The sequence below is a fragment of the Lynx rufus genome, unplaced genomic scaffold, assembly GCF_022079265.1.
Source record: "Lynx rufus isolate CCGP_SWC_20201006 ecotype Redwood Valley unplaced genomic scaffold, mLynRuf1.p SCAF_37, whole genome shotgun sequence".
NCBI lineage: Eukaryota > Metazoa > Chordata > Mammalia > Carnivora > Felidae > Lynx > Lynx rufus.
Genome location: NW_025814853.1, coordinates 2,136,834 through 2,155,075, shown reverse-complemented (window position 1 = coordinate 2,155,075; position 18,242 = coordinate 2,136,834). Strand labels below are relative to the sequence as shown.

The following is an 18,242-nucleotide window of genomic DNA, read 5'->3' as shown; positions in this document are numbered from 1 at the left end:
AGGCGTATTTATTTGTAGTAATCCTACACCCAGTGTGGGGCTTGAACTCAACCACCCTGAGATCAAGAGTCACATGCCCACCCCCCTGGCCTCCTGACTGAGCCAGCTAGGCACCCTGCCCTGGAAACGTTTTAGTTCTGATCTCTTGTCCTCACTCTTACTAATGACATTTCTGGATGTGCTCGCCTGTGCATTTTCCATATGAATGTTCGAATTAGCCGATCTGACTCTTAACAAAACTAAATCCAGCTTTTTGGTTTTCGGTCGAGTTGGAATTCACTGAAACTGTAGGTTAATTTGGAAAGTGCCATCTTTCCGCTCTAGCTGATCTGCAGTGTGTACGGAGCAGCCTTCCTGGGCGTCCTAGGGTGTGGTGTCCTGTCCGCCTCTCCCAGGCTGTCCTGTGCGTCTGCGCCACCGGGATCTCCTTTTCTGCAAAAGCTCTTCTCCCTGCTTGTGTGTAGGGGCCTGTCTCCTTCACATGTCAGCTCTTTACCCACCGTACGGGGTCTCTGATAATCTCACCTCCTCCTTTCCAGGGGTTACGACTTCTCTTTCCTCGTGTGCGTGTCCTGCCCCTCTGGCCGTGGTGCTGGCAGTGGGAGGGGCTGGCAGTGGGAGGGGCCTCCTCACTCAGCGGGGACAGCTCCTGGTCTTTAACCGGTGAGCCTGGTGCTGGCTGTGGCTTCGTGCATGGAGAATTCCATACATTCACACACCTCTGCACATACACCTACATAAACACACACGGAATCGTGGCAGAGAAGCCCCTCTCTGTGCCTGCTTTACTGTGTTTTTTTAATTTTTTTAACATCTATATATTTAGTTATTTTTGAGAGAGAAAGAGAGAGCAAGCAGGGGAGGGGCACAGAGAGAGGGAGACAGAATCCCAAGCAGGCTCCAGGCTCTGGGCTGTCAGCACAGAGCCCGACGTGGGGCTTGAGCCCACGAACTGTGAGATCGTGATAAATTGTTTTTTAATGTTTATTTATTTATTTTTGAGAGAGAGAGAGAGAGAGAGAGAGCGAGCCAGCAAGTAGGGGAGGGTATGGTTTTTTAAATCTAGAGAGCACATTGAATTGTATTAACCATTTGTGGAGAAGGTGGTTAAGTTTCTCCCTCTGACTTAGTGCCCTGGTGAGTTGTATCACAAGTCAGTTCTGGAGTGGACCATCTGACCGTGGCCTACCTTTCACCTGCTGCTGCCTTTTGTTTGCGTTCTATTTCCGAACATGTAGCTTTCACATGTTGAGGAAAACATCTCCCAAGGGACACACTTGGAAATGTGGCTGGAGGTCGGTGCGCATAGACCTGGGGCCCTGGGGGCACCTGCTTGGCTCCCGCCTCCTTTCTGTCCCAGGAGCTCCAGGTGCTGCTCCTGTCAAAGGCACAGACTGGGCATCAGGCCCAGGGTCCGCTCTCCCCAGCCCACCTGAGTGCTCCTTGACACAACAGTCCTTGTCCCTGGACACCGGCCTGGACAGGAGCTGGACTGGGGGTGCATGGGTGATGGGTGTGTCGGGGTGGGGCTGCAGAAAGTCCCAAAAGAAGGAGTGTCCTGAGAAACATTCTGGAAGGAGGAGCAAGGACTGTGCAAACACCATGAGCCCTTAGTGAATCGAAAAGGAACATTATCTGCCATAGTGCATTCATTCTTTATCTTGAGAATCAGAGACTACATTAGAGTGTCTGTCCGGTCCTGACCTAGGTGGAGGGTTCTGGAATTGGCGCGCTGCGTCCTGGAAGCCAGCAGGGGGCTCAGGAGCCATGGGAGGGGCCCCCGGAAGAGAGCAGAGGTTCTGCGGGCGCCCAGGGCACGGCCTGTGCAGCTCACCGGTGCAGCCGTTCTCCGGGCGCCCAGCGGGCAGCAGCTGACCCAGGCAGGGCCGGAAGGTTGGCTCTGTGCTCCTGGAAGGGCGCGAGTGAGTCAATGCACACCGAGTCTTGGATTCCAGTGAGTCACCCCACGTTGCCTGCTGACCTCGACTGGAGCCCGACACCGGAGACCCTCCGGCTGGGATCTGTGGGCTGGGGCCGGAGTGCCCATCAGACACTGGTCATGCTGACCCAGAGACCAGAACCAGGGCGTGTGGCCGCAGGCTGGCCCGAGCCCGTCTCCAGGTGTGTGTTCATCGTTGTGCAGAATTTGAGCCTGTGTGTTGTTCACATAGGCTTCCGTGTGCGAAGCGAAAGGGAACCTTTTCCGTGCCCCTGGGTGCCTTTCTCTCTGAGTCTGGGACCTCAGCAGATCTGGAGGTTACAGGTCACGGCTTGAGGGGTGCTCCGGGACATCATGTCACGTGTGGCCCCCAGGCCAAGCCCCTGGTGTTGCCAAGCCTGGGCCAAGCCCTCAGAATGTCTTTTTTTTTTTTTTTTAATTTTTCTTTAATGTTTGTTTATTTTTGAAAGGGAGAGACAGAGTGCGAGTTGGGGAGGGGCAGAGAGAGAGGGAGGCACAGAATTCAAAGCAGGTTCCAGTCTCTGAGCTGTCAGCACAGAGCCGGATGCGGGGCTCAAACTCACAAACAGTGAGATCAGACCTGAGCTGAAGTCAGATGCTTAACCAACTGAGCCACCCAGGTGCCCCAAGCCCTCAGAATGTATTGTGTCTGTCTCCTCCTGGTGGTCCGGCAGGGGGACTGTGAAGTCAGAAGGCTGGCCTACTGGGCACACTCGTGAGCCTTATCCTGTTGGACGCACACAGGGCTAGACCCGGAAGGGGCTGGGCTTGGGGCTTCCGGGCTGAGGCTGAGGCTGAGCTCCAGGGACTGGAACTCCCTACTCCCATCTTAGGCCGTGCACCCCTACACCGCTGCTCCCTGTCTCTCCGCTCCTGGCCCGGATGGCACAGAGCTCGGCTCCTTCCTCCAGGAGCAGGGCCCCTTATCTGGGACTTTAGAGCACCCGCCATCATTCCTGTTTGCACATTCCGTATCCAGCCTCCAAAGGCCCCGGGAGCCCTGGGCCTCGTAGAGCTCCAGGCTGTGCTCGTGGGCCTGTGGTCAGCACGTACTTGTCATGGCTGCCTGGGGGGACTTGGGCGGCACCTGTGCCCTTTCCCAGTGCCCGGCCCACCTGGGGCGCCCGGCACCGTCGTGTGGCTGTGTTCCTGCTCCTTCCTTGGCTCCGGCCGACTCTTGCCTCCAACGTTCCTGCTCGCAGATGGCGGTCTGGTCACCATGTGAGCCATCACCCTGTGGACCAAAACTTGCCTGGTGTCCGGTGTGGTCCCCCAGTGTCCTCACTGGCACCGTGTGCCATTAATCTCGCAGCTTCCCCGAAGCGGGAGCGACTCTGACTTCCCTGCCCTGGGGCTTCTGTGGGCCTGTGGTGTTTCTCCAGAGGAAAGGTGAGGGTAGAGAGCTGAGATGTGTGGCTCCTCACAGAGCCTCTGGTCGGTCCCGCGGGTTGCTCACGCTGGGGACAGCAGTCGGCTGGCGAGTGCCCCGCAGGGCCCGGGGCTGGCGTGCAAACCAGGTGTGTCAGGAGACGGGTGGGGTCTTGGTGAAGGAGGCGCAGGGACTGCCACTGGGTGGGGAGTGTGGGTGGAGCTTTGGGCCATGTCCGACGAGGGGGGGACTTGGGACGTCCAGGCTGGTGGCCGGGGCAGGCATCTGCTTGGGACCCAGTGGAGCTGAGCTTGTTCTCTGGAACCTCTTGGTCCCATGCAGGCCCTCCTTTATAAAGCAACCTTAAGTTGTCACCTGTCAGTCTTCTTTGGGAAGCTCGGCTGTCTCCCGGTACTGGTGGAGTTGACGTGTTTTTTTATTTTTATTTTTATTTTTATTTTTATTTTTATTTTTATTTTTATGTTTTTGGTTTTTATCTTTTTCAATATAAATTTTTTTTTAATTTTTTTTAATTTTTTTTATTTATTCATTTTGAGAGAGACAGAGTGAGCAGGGGAGGGAGGGAGAGAGAGGGAGAGAGAGAATCCCAAGCAGGCTCTGCACCATCAGCGCAGAGCCCGACGTGGGGCTCGAACTCACGAAACCATGAGATCGTGACCTGAGCCGAAACTGAGAGCTGGATGCTCAACTTACTGAGCCACCCAGGCGCCCCCCCAAAAAAATTTTTTTACTGCTTATTTATTTTTGAGAGAGAGAGAGTGCGAATGGGGGAAGGGAAGAGAGAGACGGAGACCTAGAATCCGAAGCAGGCTCCGGGCTCCGAGCTGTCGGCACAGAGCCCGACGGGAGGCCTGAACTCACGAGCCGAACTGTGAGATCATGACCTGAGCCGAAGTGGGAAACTCAATCGACTGAGCCACCCAGGCGCCCATGTTTTTTATCTTGTGTGGGGTATTTTTCTTTTAAGCCTAGAAAGCAGAGTGTTACAGTAAGTCCTTCAGAGTCACGGGGGAAATGACTTTGGTCGTCTCTGGACACCATCTTTGCTCCACGAATCTTACCTTCCCGGAAAGATGTCGTGTGCTAAAGCTGAGCATGCTCAAGCAGGGTGTGAGCATACTTGGCGGGGTCGGGGGGGGTGGGGAGGTCACGGTCAGGCCCTCTTGACCCCAGTCTGCAGATGGCTTCTCCTGCCTCCCAGGTCTTGCACGTACCTCGGGTAGCCCCACTGCACCTGACTGTGGCAGGTGGGTGGGGGGTCGCTTCTGGGGGGCTCTGGGAATCCATAGGCCCCCCCCGAGCCACAGCCGACCTCGGAAGCATGGCCTGCACTTGGCCTGTGTGAGCGCCGAACCAGCAGGGTGTCTGGAGCGGCGGGGCAGAGGTGGACCTGTCCTGGAGGCTCTCCCGTCGCTCTCGCCCACCCTTGTGAGTGGGGGCCTTTCCTCCTGAGACCGCCCCTTCTCCAGCTGTGTTGGACCCAGAAAGGCTCACTGGTTATCCTGAACGGATACATTTTGGAGTCGACGGACGTGCCCTTCAGAAAAAGGTATTGAGTTCTGAGGCTCAGAGTGCGTGCAGGTGAGTGGCAGGCTCTCCCTGGCTCCTGGGACAGGTCGCCCCGCGGGCTCCTCCCCTGCGGACTCTGCAGGACCAGAGTTCCTGCTCCCCGGGGAGAGCCTGGTGGGCCGGGCGCAGGCAGGGCAGAAATAGCAGCATGCACTGCTGTGGCGGCACAAATAACGCAGCGTTGGTCCGACGTGTGCGCGTCTTAAAATAGCTGCAGGAGGAGACGGCCTTATATAATGTGGGGTTTGTCGTACTGAATTACTGAGGGCAGTGTCTGTGATGAGCCGCGGCTCCTTCACGGGAGGGACGGGGTCGGGGACGAGGCCCCCCCCCGGCGGTCAGCAGCGCCTCCAGCACCGCTCCCTGGGCGGCCCCGATGGCACCCTCCTCTGAAGAGGTCGCGGAGCCGCCGCCTCCATGGCTTTCTCTCCTTCTGTGCCAGCGGCCCTGGGCTCGTCCAGCTCAGTGGGTGACGCTGGAGGCGGACGATCGCACCCGGGCTGTGTGGAGCCAGGCCCCCAGGGGCCTGGGCCCTCTGCAAGGTCGTTGGGTGACGGGTGGGAGGCGCAGGGGCCCCCTTCGAGTCGGTGACGGGGCCTGACCTCTGCAGCCACAGGTGCACAGGTCCGGCTTGGGGGTCGGCTGTCTGCAGGCCGCCCTCCAGCTGCCCTCACGCGGCCCCCAGCCCGCCCTCCCCCCACCGCCAACATGGCTCAAGCCGGTTTCGCTGACGATTCGGTCGCGTTCACCAGTTAGGAGCCACCGTCTCCCAGCGGCCGGCGTGAGTGGCCGGCAGGCTGGCGGGACCATGGCCCGTGTGCCCTGTGCTCCCCAGCCCCTCTTGCTGTGTGCTGTGCCCACTCGCCCCCTCCTCCCCTGCGCAGGGCAGGGCCGCAGGAACTGCCTGACCCCTTTTGCTCTTGGGTCTTTGTCTCGTCCAGGTGGTGCTCTGGGTTGGCCTGGGCATCCTGGTGGTCAGCACACACACTACCCTGTCCGTGAGCGAGGAGGCCCCTGTGGACTTGGTCGAGGAAGCCCCGGCCGGCCGGCTGGAAGAGGCCAAGGGCATCATAAAGGCAGAGGCAGCCCGGCTCCCAGGTAGGCAGCTCCCAGGTGCGCGGCTCCCAGGGGCGCACACGGCCCCACAGCCTCCTCGGGGCACCCTGGCGGCATCACCTCAGGGTCGTGGTGTGCAGAAGGCGCTTTCCAGGTTGTCTCACCTGCCCCTGTCCTGTTGGGGTGATAAGTGGGGCAGGGGGCCTCCAGGGCAGGGTACGGCCACCTCCTTGCCAGGGGACAGATGGCAGATGGTGGGCAGCAGACAGCAGGGTTGAGATCTCCTTGCCCACCATTCGGTGCGCCCACAGGTAAGCGGATGAGTGGGTGTTACCACATTTGCTTGCTCTGTTGTGAGTTTGTAGGGTTCGAGCCAGGTTTTGCCTGGACAAAGTCAGCAACGCCCTTGGCTTTGTTTGATGTTCCGCATTGCTCTCGGCACTCCCGCCTCCGCCCGGACGTCGATGGGTGATGACCCATGCGGCCTGCTACATCCGCGGGCCGGCCTCGGAAGGCCCGCTGGGCTGTGGCTCTGTCACCCCACCTGTGGCCGTGCCCGTGGGGTGCAGGGTGGTTTCTGAGCGTGACTTTCCAGGGTACAGAAGGGGGTCCATTGTGTCCGGAGTCGGTTGGAAGAGAAGAGGTTTCTTTGAGCCCGTGGTCCTTCCAGGCAAAGCTGGGAGGCGTGTGGGGAGGACCTCCTCCGTGCTGGGCCCTCACCCCCAGCGGTGGCCCTGCGGGGCGTCAGGCTTGGGCACTGGCGGGCTGTGCTTCTGTGGTAGCGTTCACTCTGGGGGCTCCTGCTCTGACGACAGTTGTATGCATCCGCGCTAGCAGTGCGCCTGTGCGTGTCTGACTCCCCTCCCCTGCAAAGAGACCCCCACTTGGATTGATATTTGCCAGGCTGCCTGCCAGGCTTACCCCTCGGGAGGAGGCCCCCTAGGGGAGGCTGTTTGCTCGTGGGTTTCAGGTGTCTGTTGACGCCGATAGCTAAGGAGTGCCTGCCCTAGGTGGGAGCCCCGGTCTCCCCACCTACCGTGACTGATAAAAGAGAAGGTCCCAAAGGGCTGGCGAGAGAATTGCCAGCAGTTGAAGGCACACGGCCCTTGGATGTGTTGCCGCGTCTGTCTCTGGCCTTGAGAGCCCCTACGGGAGTGAACAGTCCGTCCTGCGGCTCAGAGGAGCCGGCTCTGCTCTCTTCTGCCTTCTTGGGGTGGCGAGGGTCGGCGGAAAGATTCCCCTTCTGGGATCCCTGCGGAGAGGACCCTGAGAATGGCAGCGTTTGCCAGGGAAACAAATCAGGGTGGTCGGAAGCTGCCTGAGCGTCCCACCCTGAGTTGCACGGGTTGGGCAGTTTGGATGGAGAAAGTCCACTTGAAGAGGGAAGTGGGTGGCCTGCACCTGCCACGCTGACAGCCCGCCGGGTCTCTCACCGCCAGGCATCTTGTGTGCTTTGGGATGATCCTGGCAGAACTGGACTCGGGTGTCCCCATCTCAGCCAGCTGTGGGTTTTCCAGCATCCGTCAGCACCCGGCTGCCTGTCCCCGTGGCCGCCGTAGTCCATGGCCCGTGTCAGCAGCTGCGTCCTGTCATGGAGGCGGGCTGTGGGCCCTCGGCTCACCTGGAGCCTGCCGAGGGCACATCTGGTTTCCATTTCTTCCACGAGGCTGTAACGAAACACATGGCCCCCCCTTGGAACCACATGCCGTTTGTTTTTAGCTCGTTCTCCGTTTTTCTCGCCCCGGCCTCCCCCGTAATTGATGGGTTGCCTCGTTGAAGCAGAGCTAGGACCGCGGGGCCTGCCCCGTCCGTGTGCACACCCTGTCGGACTTCTGCCCGTCAGCCGGAGTGGGGTTTTATTGGTCTCTTTGATGTTGGAGAGGCCAGAATGGTGCTGGCTTTCCTTAGAGCCCCAAGCGGGCCCTGGGACAGATGATGGCGGTCCTGCCCTGCTGGGGACGCACGTAACCGGCACCCATGGCCGGGCACCCCTGGGGAGCAGAGCCCCGGACGCGCAGGTGTGGCAAAGAGCAAGTGTGGAGGAACGAGGTTGCTGATTCCCGTGAGGCAATTATCTGTTAAAAAGGCTAATTAGGCCATTTATCTCCTCTATCTGATGGCACCCTAGAGGGTCTGGCTGGGCAGGTCGGGTTCTGTAACTTGTTTGGCTCCCTCCTTTGAATGCGCCACGTCCCCTCTCCTCTTTCCCCTCCCAGCCTTCCCTCCCCGCCCCGCGTCCCCACTGTGTATGTGTCAGAGCCCCCTTGGCCCACACTGTCCCCGCCAGCGCCCTGCGGGGGCACGGCTGGCTTCTGCTCTGTGGGGGAGGAACAAGAAGGGCCAGGACGGGCCCTGCGGGTGTTGGGCCGGAGCGCGGGCCACACGGTGGCCGTGCCTGTGGACTCAGGCAGCAGAGGGTGACCGCCGGCCCGAGTGGCAGCTCGCCACTGGGCCCCCTCGCCCCACACCCTCTCGCCCGAGGACTCGCCCCTGCACACAGGCGCGAAAGCGCGTGCACTCTGTGACAGATGCCAGTGCGTGTGAGGGGGACGTGGCTCCACACGCGTCCGCCTTCTCTCAGCAGGGGCAGCGGGGGCCCCACCTCGGCTCTCCCGGGTCCCGGCCGCTGTGCTGCCCCCATGGTTTCTGCCTGCGGCGGGACACGGCAGTGTGCAGTGAGATAACTCCGCCAGCTCCGCTGTGCCGGCTTCAGGGGGGACCCGTGGGGCAGGGAGGGCACTGCCCCCGGTGTGCGGCCCTGAGCGACCTGGACCTGCCCTCGGAGTCCCCCCTCCAGCTGCTTTCCCGGGAGAACCGGGCCCATGGTGGTTCTTGCACCCTTGGGAAGGCGGGAGAAGGCCGTCATCGCGACGCGGTCAAGTCCAGGACAGTGCGGATCAGACAGAAGCGCTTGCTAAGCCGCTCACAGCAACGTCCAGGCAGGTGTTTCCAAGGCGCGCTGGAAACCGGTCACCAGAAAGTTCCCTAAAAGCGGGGCCCGGCTTCCTCAAGCACCGTCAGGCAGCTGCTCCTGCTTTATGAGTACGTGGTCCTGGGGCCCTGTGCGTGTCCTGAATCGGGGTTCCCCTCCAGTTGACAGGGACCCCGTGTCTGTGGACTCGGGCGTGGTTGGAAAGGTCCCGTTACTTTGGTGCTTGATGGTCTGAGGTGATTGCCTTCCATCCTGACCACTGAGTGCCCGGAGAGAGGCCTGTGATGCCGGTGATCAGCAGCGTGTACCCCGACTCAGAACGGGGTTCTGGAGGGGAGAGCCAACAAGGAGGCACCCCCAGTCCCTGGTCCTCAAGTGCAGACTTCCTGGGAGCAGGGGGCAGGGCTGCTCTGGGGGCTGGGCCCCCCCCAGACTGCGTCCCCGATTCCAAACACAGAGCCCAGGGCACAGTTCCGGGAGCTCCTGGCGTCCAGCTCACTGAGCCAGAATCACGGACTCGATGCCTATGCTGGACGCTGGAAAGGGAAGTCTGACGAGTAACCGTCTGTCGGCCTGTCTTGGGGCGCTCCCAGCCCGCAGCACAGTCAGGAGGGTGCGCGGGTCCCTGCCACCAGGCGGCGCAGTTCTAAGTGTGGCACAAAGCCCCTGAGAACCAGCCCGCCCCCGCCCCGGGCAGCATGAGGCACAGACACGGGATTTTCCTGGGTCGTCAGTGGTCGCTGGTAACCGGGAGCCACGACCCTGAGGCTGAGTGACGGGGTCGCTGGAGGAGCCAAGGTGCCTCTCTGCTCACTGGGCCATTTCCTGTGTGTGCGGCCCCAGCAGACTGGTGAGCACGGGCTGCTTTTCAGTCACTGATTCCGAGGGTTTGTTTGCTGCGCCAGGAGGCGTGGCTGGCAAGCTGTGCCCTACGAAGAGCCCCGTTCTAGGTGAGGAAGGACTGGTTGTTGCTGTGGACAGTGATGCCGGGGGTCAGGCCAGCAGCTGGGGGGGGGTGCCCACACAGGGCTCCCCTCGGCCCAGACCACGCCAGGCCCTCCCCGCTCTCGTGGCGGACTCACCTCGTTCCCTGAGACAGGACCACGCACAGGCCGCTCGGTCCCGTGCTAGCACGGCGGTTTTCTCTGCTTTCCTGTGTTTTTCCTTCCTCTCCTGGCCTTTTTTCTTAGCTCTGTAATCCACTGGTCAGACACCTTGATTTATTGGCGGTTCCTGTTGGAGCATGGGGCCCCGGGAAGGGGTTAATTGTGTGCCGGCGACCAGAACATTTTCACCTGCCCAGGCGACTTCACAAGCTTACTGTTATCAGCCACTGGGTTAAACTGTAGAGTTCGGAGTCTGCTTCCTGCCGGCTCGCCCCCGCCACCTGGCAGGGCCCCAGTTTGGTGAGGGCGCTATCCCAAGTTGTCGTGTGAGCGTGCCTCCCCTGCCTGGCACACTGGGTCGGCCTGGGTAATTTCCTTGGGGAGAGGCCGGGCCCCGTCTGAACAGGACTGCTGTGACCCCAGCCTTCCCGCCTCGCCTCCCCCCAGCCCTGCTCAGGCCAGCGGCACTGCTGCCTGCAGAGGACGAGTGGGAAGCAGAGGGTGACATGGCGGGTTTTTGGGGTTTTTTTGAAGTTTCTTTTCCCAGGGTGTTTAGTTTCTGCCACATTTGCCTAACGTTTTCAGTGGAGACCGTTTCCTAAGAGGCTCCGTTTTGTCCCCGGCGTGTGGGCCCCATGGTTGCTGTGCAGGTGGGCTGTGGCTCAGGACGGCTGTGTGGGGGCAGGCCGCGGCGCTCAGGCCGGGCCGGGGTGCCGCTTCCCAGGCTCTGCTGCTTGCCCTCGTCTTCCTTGGACGCTAATTTTCACTGTCTGCAGTACGACGTTGACAGATGGCACATCGGCCTCCCTAAGCATCTCCCATTTCCGTGCTGGCCTGCAGCAAGGGCTTGAGTTAGGGCAGGGTGGTGGTTCCAGAGAAAGGGGGACCCTGAGCCGATGCCGGTGAAGCGCGGGCTCGTGCTGCCATCTGGTGGTGACGGCCAGCGTTACGTGGAGTGTTGCTCTTCTGCACCCAGTTAGGTGTAAATTGCATCTTGACCTATTTTTGTTACGAATACGCGTGAAAAATGACGGCTTTCTGTGCTACTTAGCTGCTAACGAAGGAGCAGGAGAAAGATAACTGCTGAGGCTCTGCCATTCGGCCAGGAAATGTGATTACAATCCAGGGAAAACCGCCCGGTTCCCGTGCCGATTGGCGGTGTGGCCATGTGGAAACCCTGCTCAATTAGCTGCGCCGTGCTTACAGGCCAGAACCCGCTGGTGGACGTGGCCGAGGACGGCCGAGACAAGCCGAAGCTGCCGAATAACAAAGAGGAGACGGAGCAGGCCCAGATTAAGGGCCCTGTGAACGTGCCCCAGAGGGAGGATGCCAAGAACAAACAGGAGGAGGTGCAGCTGGACCGCCCCGGCCAAGGTGGGGTGCGCGCCGGCAGGGTGGGGGAGGGGCCTGCCTCCGTTCTGGTCCTTTCGGCCTCCTTCCTTCTTTGATCCAGCTGGCTGTTCCTCCCCTGGCCACAGCAGCCGGGCCCCTTCTGTAGTTTTCCAGGAGGAATATCAGCACTTGGACAAAAGTCCGATCCGTAAAAGGTGGCGCTTGCCAGCCCGTGTGCCACCGTCGGGCACTAGAACTCACTCCCCACCCCCACCCCCACCCCCAGGATGGAGACCACCCTCCCCCGCCTGCTCCTCGACACACCCGTTTCCTTATAGGCGCTGTGCTCCCGATGGGCGAGGCCCACCGCCACGAGCCCCCCGTCCCTCATGACAAGGTGGTGGTGGACGAGGGGGAGGACCAAGAAGAAGAGGAGAAGGAGCGTCCGTCCAAGCACCTGGATGAAAAGGCTGTGGGCGGCAAGGCTCAGATGGCACCACCTCTGCCAGATTCAGAAAGAGAGAGACCCAGACAGGACCCGGGCTTGGAGGCAGCAGGTGGTCTCCCCAGAGAGCCCCAGAAGGTTCCAGAAGAAAATGGCCAGCCAGCCGTCGAGCCTGTGAAGGAGGACCGGGGGCCAGGAGACAGGGGTCTGCATCCGGGGCCCCAGGCCGTGCTCCCCGAGGGGCAGGATGCCCCGGCGGCGGGCGCAGGGGAGCGAGCAGGCGGGATCCCGCTGCCAGGCCGGGCTGCGGGGGCGGCGGGCGAGCTGGCGGAGAAGAGTCAGCCCGGTGGGTGTCAGTGGGCTTGTCTCGGCAGACTCCTCTCCCTCGAGAGGCTCCCGTGCCGTGGGCCCCGCTGGCGGGGAGGGGGGCTGGGGCGGGGCCGTGGGGACTGATTGTCGTCACTGTAGTCCCTACTCTCTTGCTCGGCTCCCGAGACCGGCATGTCAGTAAGTGAGCGTAGCGGCCCCTTCAGCAGCTGTTGGGGAACCTGGGAGTCTGGTGGCTTGACAGCTACCGTGGTATCTGTCACACAGTTGTCTGCCGGACCACTAAATGTCAGGTGCCGCGCTGTGCCTGTGTGTGTGGGCACACACGGGGGACGGGCGGGGAGTGCTTGACAGGTACCACGTTGTTAAGTGCCGTCTGAGTGCTGGTTGGGACGGTTCTCGCATGTTAATTGGTGAAGGTGGTTAACGCTGGCTCGCTGCCACGAGCCCGTGAGCCTGTTAAATATGTTTTTACGACTTCCCCGGTGATCGTCAGGTTGGGTATGAGCCTGCTGACAGAGGGGCCGCGTGGAGGGGGGTTTTCAGAAGCAGCTCCCCTCCTTGTCCCTCCTCTGCCGCCCTCTGCCCCCACCCCCTCCCCACCCGCCTGCCGCTTCCCTCTGAACTCTTTGCAAACCTCCAGAATCTTCGTGTGTGCAGGTGGGAAGGTTCCCCTCCCGGTGAAGCTGGCCGCCGAGCCTGGGCCGCAGGCAGAGCTGCGAGAACAGAGGAACGCGGAGGGCCAGGGCGCGGGCCAGGGCGGAGGCCACGCTGGCAGCAAACTGGAGGGTAAGGCCTTCGCTTTCTTGCCGCATCCTCCCTGGGGCCCCGCGACGTCTGCCCCTCCCTCCCAGACCCACGGCGATGACGGAGAAGGAGCCGCAGCCGCCGCAGGTGCCTGTCCTCCTGGGGGGTCCTTTCGAGGCGTCCCCAGCCCATCCCCCACCTCGGTACTTCCTGGTGTCCCCCTGAGGAGAGACTCGAACCACCCCCTCCCCACCAGCAGCTTTCTCTCGGGCCCCTCCCTAGGCACAGTTTTTACGTCTCTTTCTCCCCTTAAGAGAACATCTGTCGCCCTGTCACACGGTTCTCCGTTCCCATTTGTAGCTCCTTGAAAGCAGCTACGCGCGTGTAGTGACGAGCGCCGCCAGGCGTAGGCGAGTTTGAGCGCCCAGACGCTGCTCATGTTCAGGATGTGTCTTCCCCATGACCCAGTTGGGCAGGGGGCTGTTGTTGCCCTTAGCTCGGGGGGAGATCTGTGCCACCCCCAGTGAAGACTGGCACCTGTCCCAAAACAAGAGTCTGTCGTGCTTTCCTCCAGCGGTTCATCTCCCTTTCGACCTTCGAGCCTCTTTGGGGGTGACCCCCTCCTAGCTGCCCCTCCCCGTTGGACACTGCCTCTGTAGCGTGGGTGGGGGCAGCCTTCCCGGCTCGTAATCTCCTGGTGACCAGGGGCCCTCTGTGCATGTGCTCGCCCGGTGAGAACCCAGCCCTGGCCTCACCGACTTTGTCTGAGGCGTGGCCCCCGTGAGCCCTGCGAGGACGTTTCTCCCTGTGCTCCCGGGGTCTGCGCGGGGATCTCGCTGGAGCAGCACTGGGGGCAGCTCCTGGTACACATGCCTCGCCTCCCCCCCCCCCCCCCCGCCCCCGCCCCCGCCCCCGCCCCGGCTGCTTCCCAGCGGGTCTCGTGGGGTCAGCCAGCTCTAAGCACTGAGCCTGGGAATGTCTGCTGAACCTCTGAACACCCGCACTGGAGTTCGGGGCGTGCTTTAGGAATTCCACACGTGTTGCTTCGTCTTTGGTTTTAGTCTCCCTGTGTTTATTGATTCCGGTCCTTATAATCTATTGCCTAAACCTGTTTGATTCTTTTGATTTTTTTTTCTTTCTGAAAAGAGAATTTTCACAGTTTCCTATTCTGCCTTTCTTCCGTACGCCTCTCAATGGGATGAACAGCTGAAATCAAAAAGATAGTAGCAGGTATGAATCCAGAGGAGCGCGTCCCGATAGAAAGCCTGCTTGCGGAGGGTGTAAAGCTGCAGGAACAGAGATGCCACGGGCAGGCTGCCCGTGACAGCCAGACCCCGGGAGCCACACACATAGCCTGTCCCCCGGGCTTGGCCCCAGCCCCTTAGCTGGGGTCCCCCTGGTGCCCCAAGTCACGGCTTTTCACAAACGGCCCGGCCCTGGAGGGCAGTGGGTGCTGTCTGTAAGTGCCATTTGCTTCCGGCGTCCCCTGAGGACGGGGCCCACGTGTAACTCCTGCCGCGTGCATGGCCCCGTGTGACTCTGTCTGCATGGCTGTTACGTTGCATCTGTGAGGCCAGTCCCCGTGGTCCCGGGGGCCGGGCTCTGCCTGTGGGCACGGCCTGCCACCACTCCGGTTCACATCTGCCCTGTGTGTTGCTTCTGGCTGGACATGACATGGTGTCACCTCACTCCTCTTCCAGCATCCGTCCGGTCCCCCAAGGGGCCGCGAAGGATGGGGCCTGCCTCCTCCAGCACTGCGGACGGGCGGTCTGGGCAGCATGTGGGGCTGTCCTTGTACCGTTGACCATGATGTGGCCATGAGCCACAGGTACCCAGGGTGACAGCGAGGCCCACGGCTCAGGTGGCTGGTCTAGAGCCCTGTGGAGATGGCGCGGAGTACTTCCTTCACGCAAACGGGGCGAGTGGAGCCCCGCGTCGGTCTATGGAATGTGGCTCGGGCAGGCGTCTTCGTGACCTTAGGGTGTCTGGATGGGCGCCTGGGGAGCGGGGGCTGCTGAGGGGCCCTGTCCTCTGCCTGGCCCTGCCTTCTGTGTCACCTGGTCCTCCTGTCCTCCCTGAGGGTCTGGCTCAGCATACTCCTCACTGGCCTCTGGGGCAAGGCCACTGCGGCCCCTGGGAGGAGGCCAACCCCGTGCTATTGTAGCACGTCACAGGTCACCATTGGGGAGGACGGGCCAGCACTTCTGCGTGTGCCCGGCTGTGGGGCCTGGTCGGGATGTTTGCATGAGCACCCACGGAACGTTTTTCTTCGTTCCGAACTTTCCCCCCGACCGGCTCTAACCGCTCACATCATCTTCCACGGCCTCCTCTGTAGAGACACGCGTGTTGTAGAAGTCGCATAAGCTGTGGCCGCTCGCTGCGAAAAGCTGACCCAGCGCCAAAGCATTTGTAGCGGACACGAGCTCCCGTGGGCCCGCCGGTGGCTGCCGGGCGCTCGGACTCCAGGCCTCTTCCTGGGCCCTTGTTCTGCATTGGTGGTACAAAGAGAGCACGGCGGGCCCTCTTACACGCACCTGCTGCTCTGGCCTCCTCCCATTCCAGCCTGGCACTCCTCTAGGGCCGGCCTGCAGCCCGTCTCCAGAACGGCAGGCAGGGGCAGCGTCGGGACCCCTGTGCGCCAGCAGCCGGCCTCTGGTCCATCAGGTCGCAGGTCTGGTCCCTGCTGGAAAGGAAGGCAATTGTTTGCCTTTTTTTTTTTTTTTTTTTTAAATCTTTATTTTTGAGAGAGAGACACAGCGCACAAGCGGGGGAGGGGCAGGGAGAGAGGGAGACACAGAGTCTGAAGCAGGCTCCAGGCCCTGAGCTGTCAGCACAGAGCCCGATGCAGGGTTTGAACCCACAAACCGTGAGATCATGACCCGAGCTGACGTCGGACGCTTAACTGACTGAGCCCCCCAGGAGCCCCAAATTCTGTTTGTTTCTGAAGTTCTCAACTTGGCAGACGCTTTCTTAGAGAATTGGTATTGTTTCTGTAGAACAGCCTGCAGTTTAAATCGCCCAGCCCAGAAGGCCACCATCACTGCCATCGTGGCCCAGAGCCTTCTCTGGGGCTTTTCTCAGCCTTTATTCCCAGCAAGTGACCATCAAAGCAGCTGGGACCCCGCCGGGCGTGGCTAAACCACAGGCCCACGTGAGCCGGCACCGGTGCAGGGTGTGCTGGGGTGTGTCCCCGCAGGCGGCCCGGTGGTGTGGCCGCACGTCTGGCACTCCCCTCCGGCCGGCACAGCCCCCGCGCAGCGGGGCCGGCTCTCACCGCGCGTTCTCCCAACAGAGGCTGGCCGGGCGGAGATGCTGGACCACGCCGTCCTGCTGCAGGTGATCAAGGAGCAGCAGGTGCAGCAGAAGCGGCTGCTGGACCAGCAGGAGAAGCTGCTGGCGGTGATCGAGGAGCAGCACAAGGAGATCCACCAGCAGAGGCAGGACGGCGAGGAGGGCAAGTCGGGGCCGGATCGGGAGGGGGTGGTCCCTGGACGCGGGGTGCCGGCAGTGGCTCCCGGCGTCCCCGTGCGGCTGGGTGCGTGGCTCCGCGGCCTAGAGTCCCCCTGGGGGCTTGTGTCTCTTAACACGGCTCCGCTGGCCAGTTCTCCTTTCCAGTCCCTTCGTCAGCAGCTTCTCACTTCTGTAGCCAAACCGGTGGCCTCCTTCATTTGCAGCTGAAGTGCCGCCCGAGCCTGGAGTGGCCGCGCCCAGGGGGAAGGAGCTGGAGGCCCCCGGCGAGGAGACCGTGGAGCACCCCCCCCAACAGCCTTTGGAAGCCGCGCTCGGAGCTCCGGGGCGACCCCCCGCTCCGCCCCAGGGGCACGGCCAGCGCTCCGCGGAGGAGCCCTTGGGGGCCGCGGGCAGAGCTCCGGCCGGTCCTCCTGGCGCGGCCGACGCGGAGCCCCGGGCCGCCCCGGCTGAGCCGAGGGAGGGCCGGCCGGGCGTCGTGCCTGAGGCAGCGGGCGCCGGCACGCGGGAGCGGGAGCGGGCGCCCGTGCCGGGCCCTGCTGAGGCGCCCAGGAGCCCAGAGAAGCTCGTCGCCGGCGAGTTCCCGGAGCAGGGTCAGGACGTTTTTGGCGGAGGCTCCCGCGAAAGGAGGAAATCCAGAAAAGAGGTGGCAGCCACTGGTGCCGGGGCTCGGAAGGAGGCAGATGCGCCGGAGGCGAGGGAGATAAGGGACCCGCGTGTGAAGTCGCAGCCAGTCATCCGAGACCAGGGGCCTGCGGGCCTGGCCAGCAAGCCCGGAGGAGCGGCCCCCCGGGCCCAGGCCGAGACCCGGCAGCTGGCGCACCGGGCTGTTCCCGCACTGGGTCAGGCTGGGCAGCAGGGCGGTCACCCGGAGGCCAGAAGGGAGGCCCCTGGCGGGGACCGTGTGCCTGCTCAGGGGGAGGACGCTGCCGTCCAAGAACCTGAGCAGAGGCCAGACCCAGATCTTGGGCCCAAACCAGCCATCCCCGGGGCCCAGAAGCCAGACTACGCCAAACCCAACCGAGACCTGAAAGTCCAGGCCGGTTCTGACCTTCGGAGGAGACGGCGGGATGTGGCTCCCGGGGCAGGGGGAGCCCCAGCCCCGAAGGACAGGGTCATCATCAGCTTCAACCCTCTCCCGGATGTGCAGGTCAACGATCTCCGGAGTGCCCTAGAGACCCAGCTCCGCCAGGCTGCAGGGGGTGCTTTGCGGGTGGTCCATGGTCGCCAGATTAAGCAGCTGGCTGAGGCCCTGGAGGATCCCTGAGCACCCCCGATGGCCACCGTCCTCCTGGCTGGCTGGTGTCACCCAGCCACTCCGGGACCACGTGGGCGCGGAGTTCCAGAGTTCACACCCCGGGTGGGAGTCTGAAAGACCTCTCGCTGCGGCCTCGTTTCCAGACAGCTTGTGCCTGTGCAATCCCGCCTCTTGTCCAAGTGACTGAGCTCGCTGCGGCCTCGAGGAGAAACAGCCACTCGCCAAGACTCCGACGATGCAGCGTCCGGTTGGGGCCTCGAGAGAGGCCGGCCGGGGACCACAGCCCCGACAGGGGCTCGGGGAGAGCGAGAGCCCCCCGTCTGCCCGACTCCCAGTTGCTCTAACTGTTCATTGTTCACGCGATGTTCTGAGTGTTGTGGAAAACCCTAATACACACTGCCACCACCTGGCTGCTCAGTGGACGCTGCTTCGTGTCTGTGGGGCACCGGGCACGGGGCTGGGCTGCCCACGGGGTCAGAGAGCTGCCCGGGCGCACACCCGCCCCTGCCCCTTCGAGCTCTGCTCTGCGTGCTCCAGTCCCTGCGGTTTCCCAAACCAGAAAGCGGTTTTAAACATAACCAACGGCGCGACGTCTGGTTAGCGGGGCCGGCGTCGAGGAGCCCCTGTGGCCAGCGTAGAGCTGCAACAGGCG

At 62.1% G+C, this 18,242-nt stretch overlaps 1 protein-coding gene across 3 annotated transcripts in view; it reads left to right on the top strand.

Moving 5' to 3' along the window:
- Nucleotides 1-18,001, top strand: part of SLC38A10 (solute carrier family 38 member 10) — a 44,719-nt gene extending 26,718 nt beyond the window's left edge. The window contains exons 11-16 of one of the 3 annotated variants that reach the window (XM_047094107.1): nucleotides 5,861-6,017; nucleotides 11,220-11,387; nucleotides 11,684-11,995; nucleotides 12,778-12,906; nucleotides 16,157-16,318; nucleotides 16,539-18,001. In XM_047094107.1, coding sequence (XP_046950063.1) covers nucleotides 5,861-6,017; nucleotides 11,220-11,387; nucleotides 11,684-11,995; nucleotides 12,778-12,906; nucleotides 16,157-16,318; nucleotides 16,539-17,599 — 1,989 coding nt within the window. In that variant the 3' untranslated portion in view covers nucleotides 17,600-18,001. Of the gene's footprint in view, nucleotides 1-5,860; nucleotides 6,018-11,219; nucleotides 11,388-11,683; nucleotides 12,137-12,777; nucleotides 12,907-16,156; nucleotides 16,319-16,538 lie in introns of all 3 variants that reach the window. The other 2 variants (XM_047094106.1, XM_047094105.1) reach the window with 2 other exon arrangements.
- The last annotated feature ends 241 nt before the right edge of the window (nucleotides 18,002-18,242 follow it).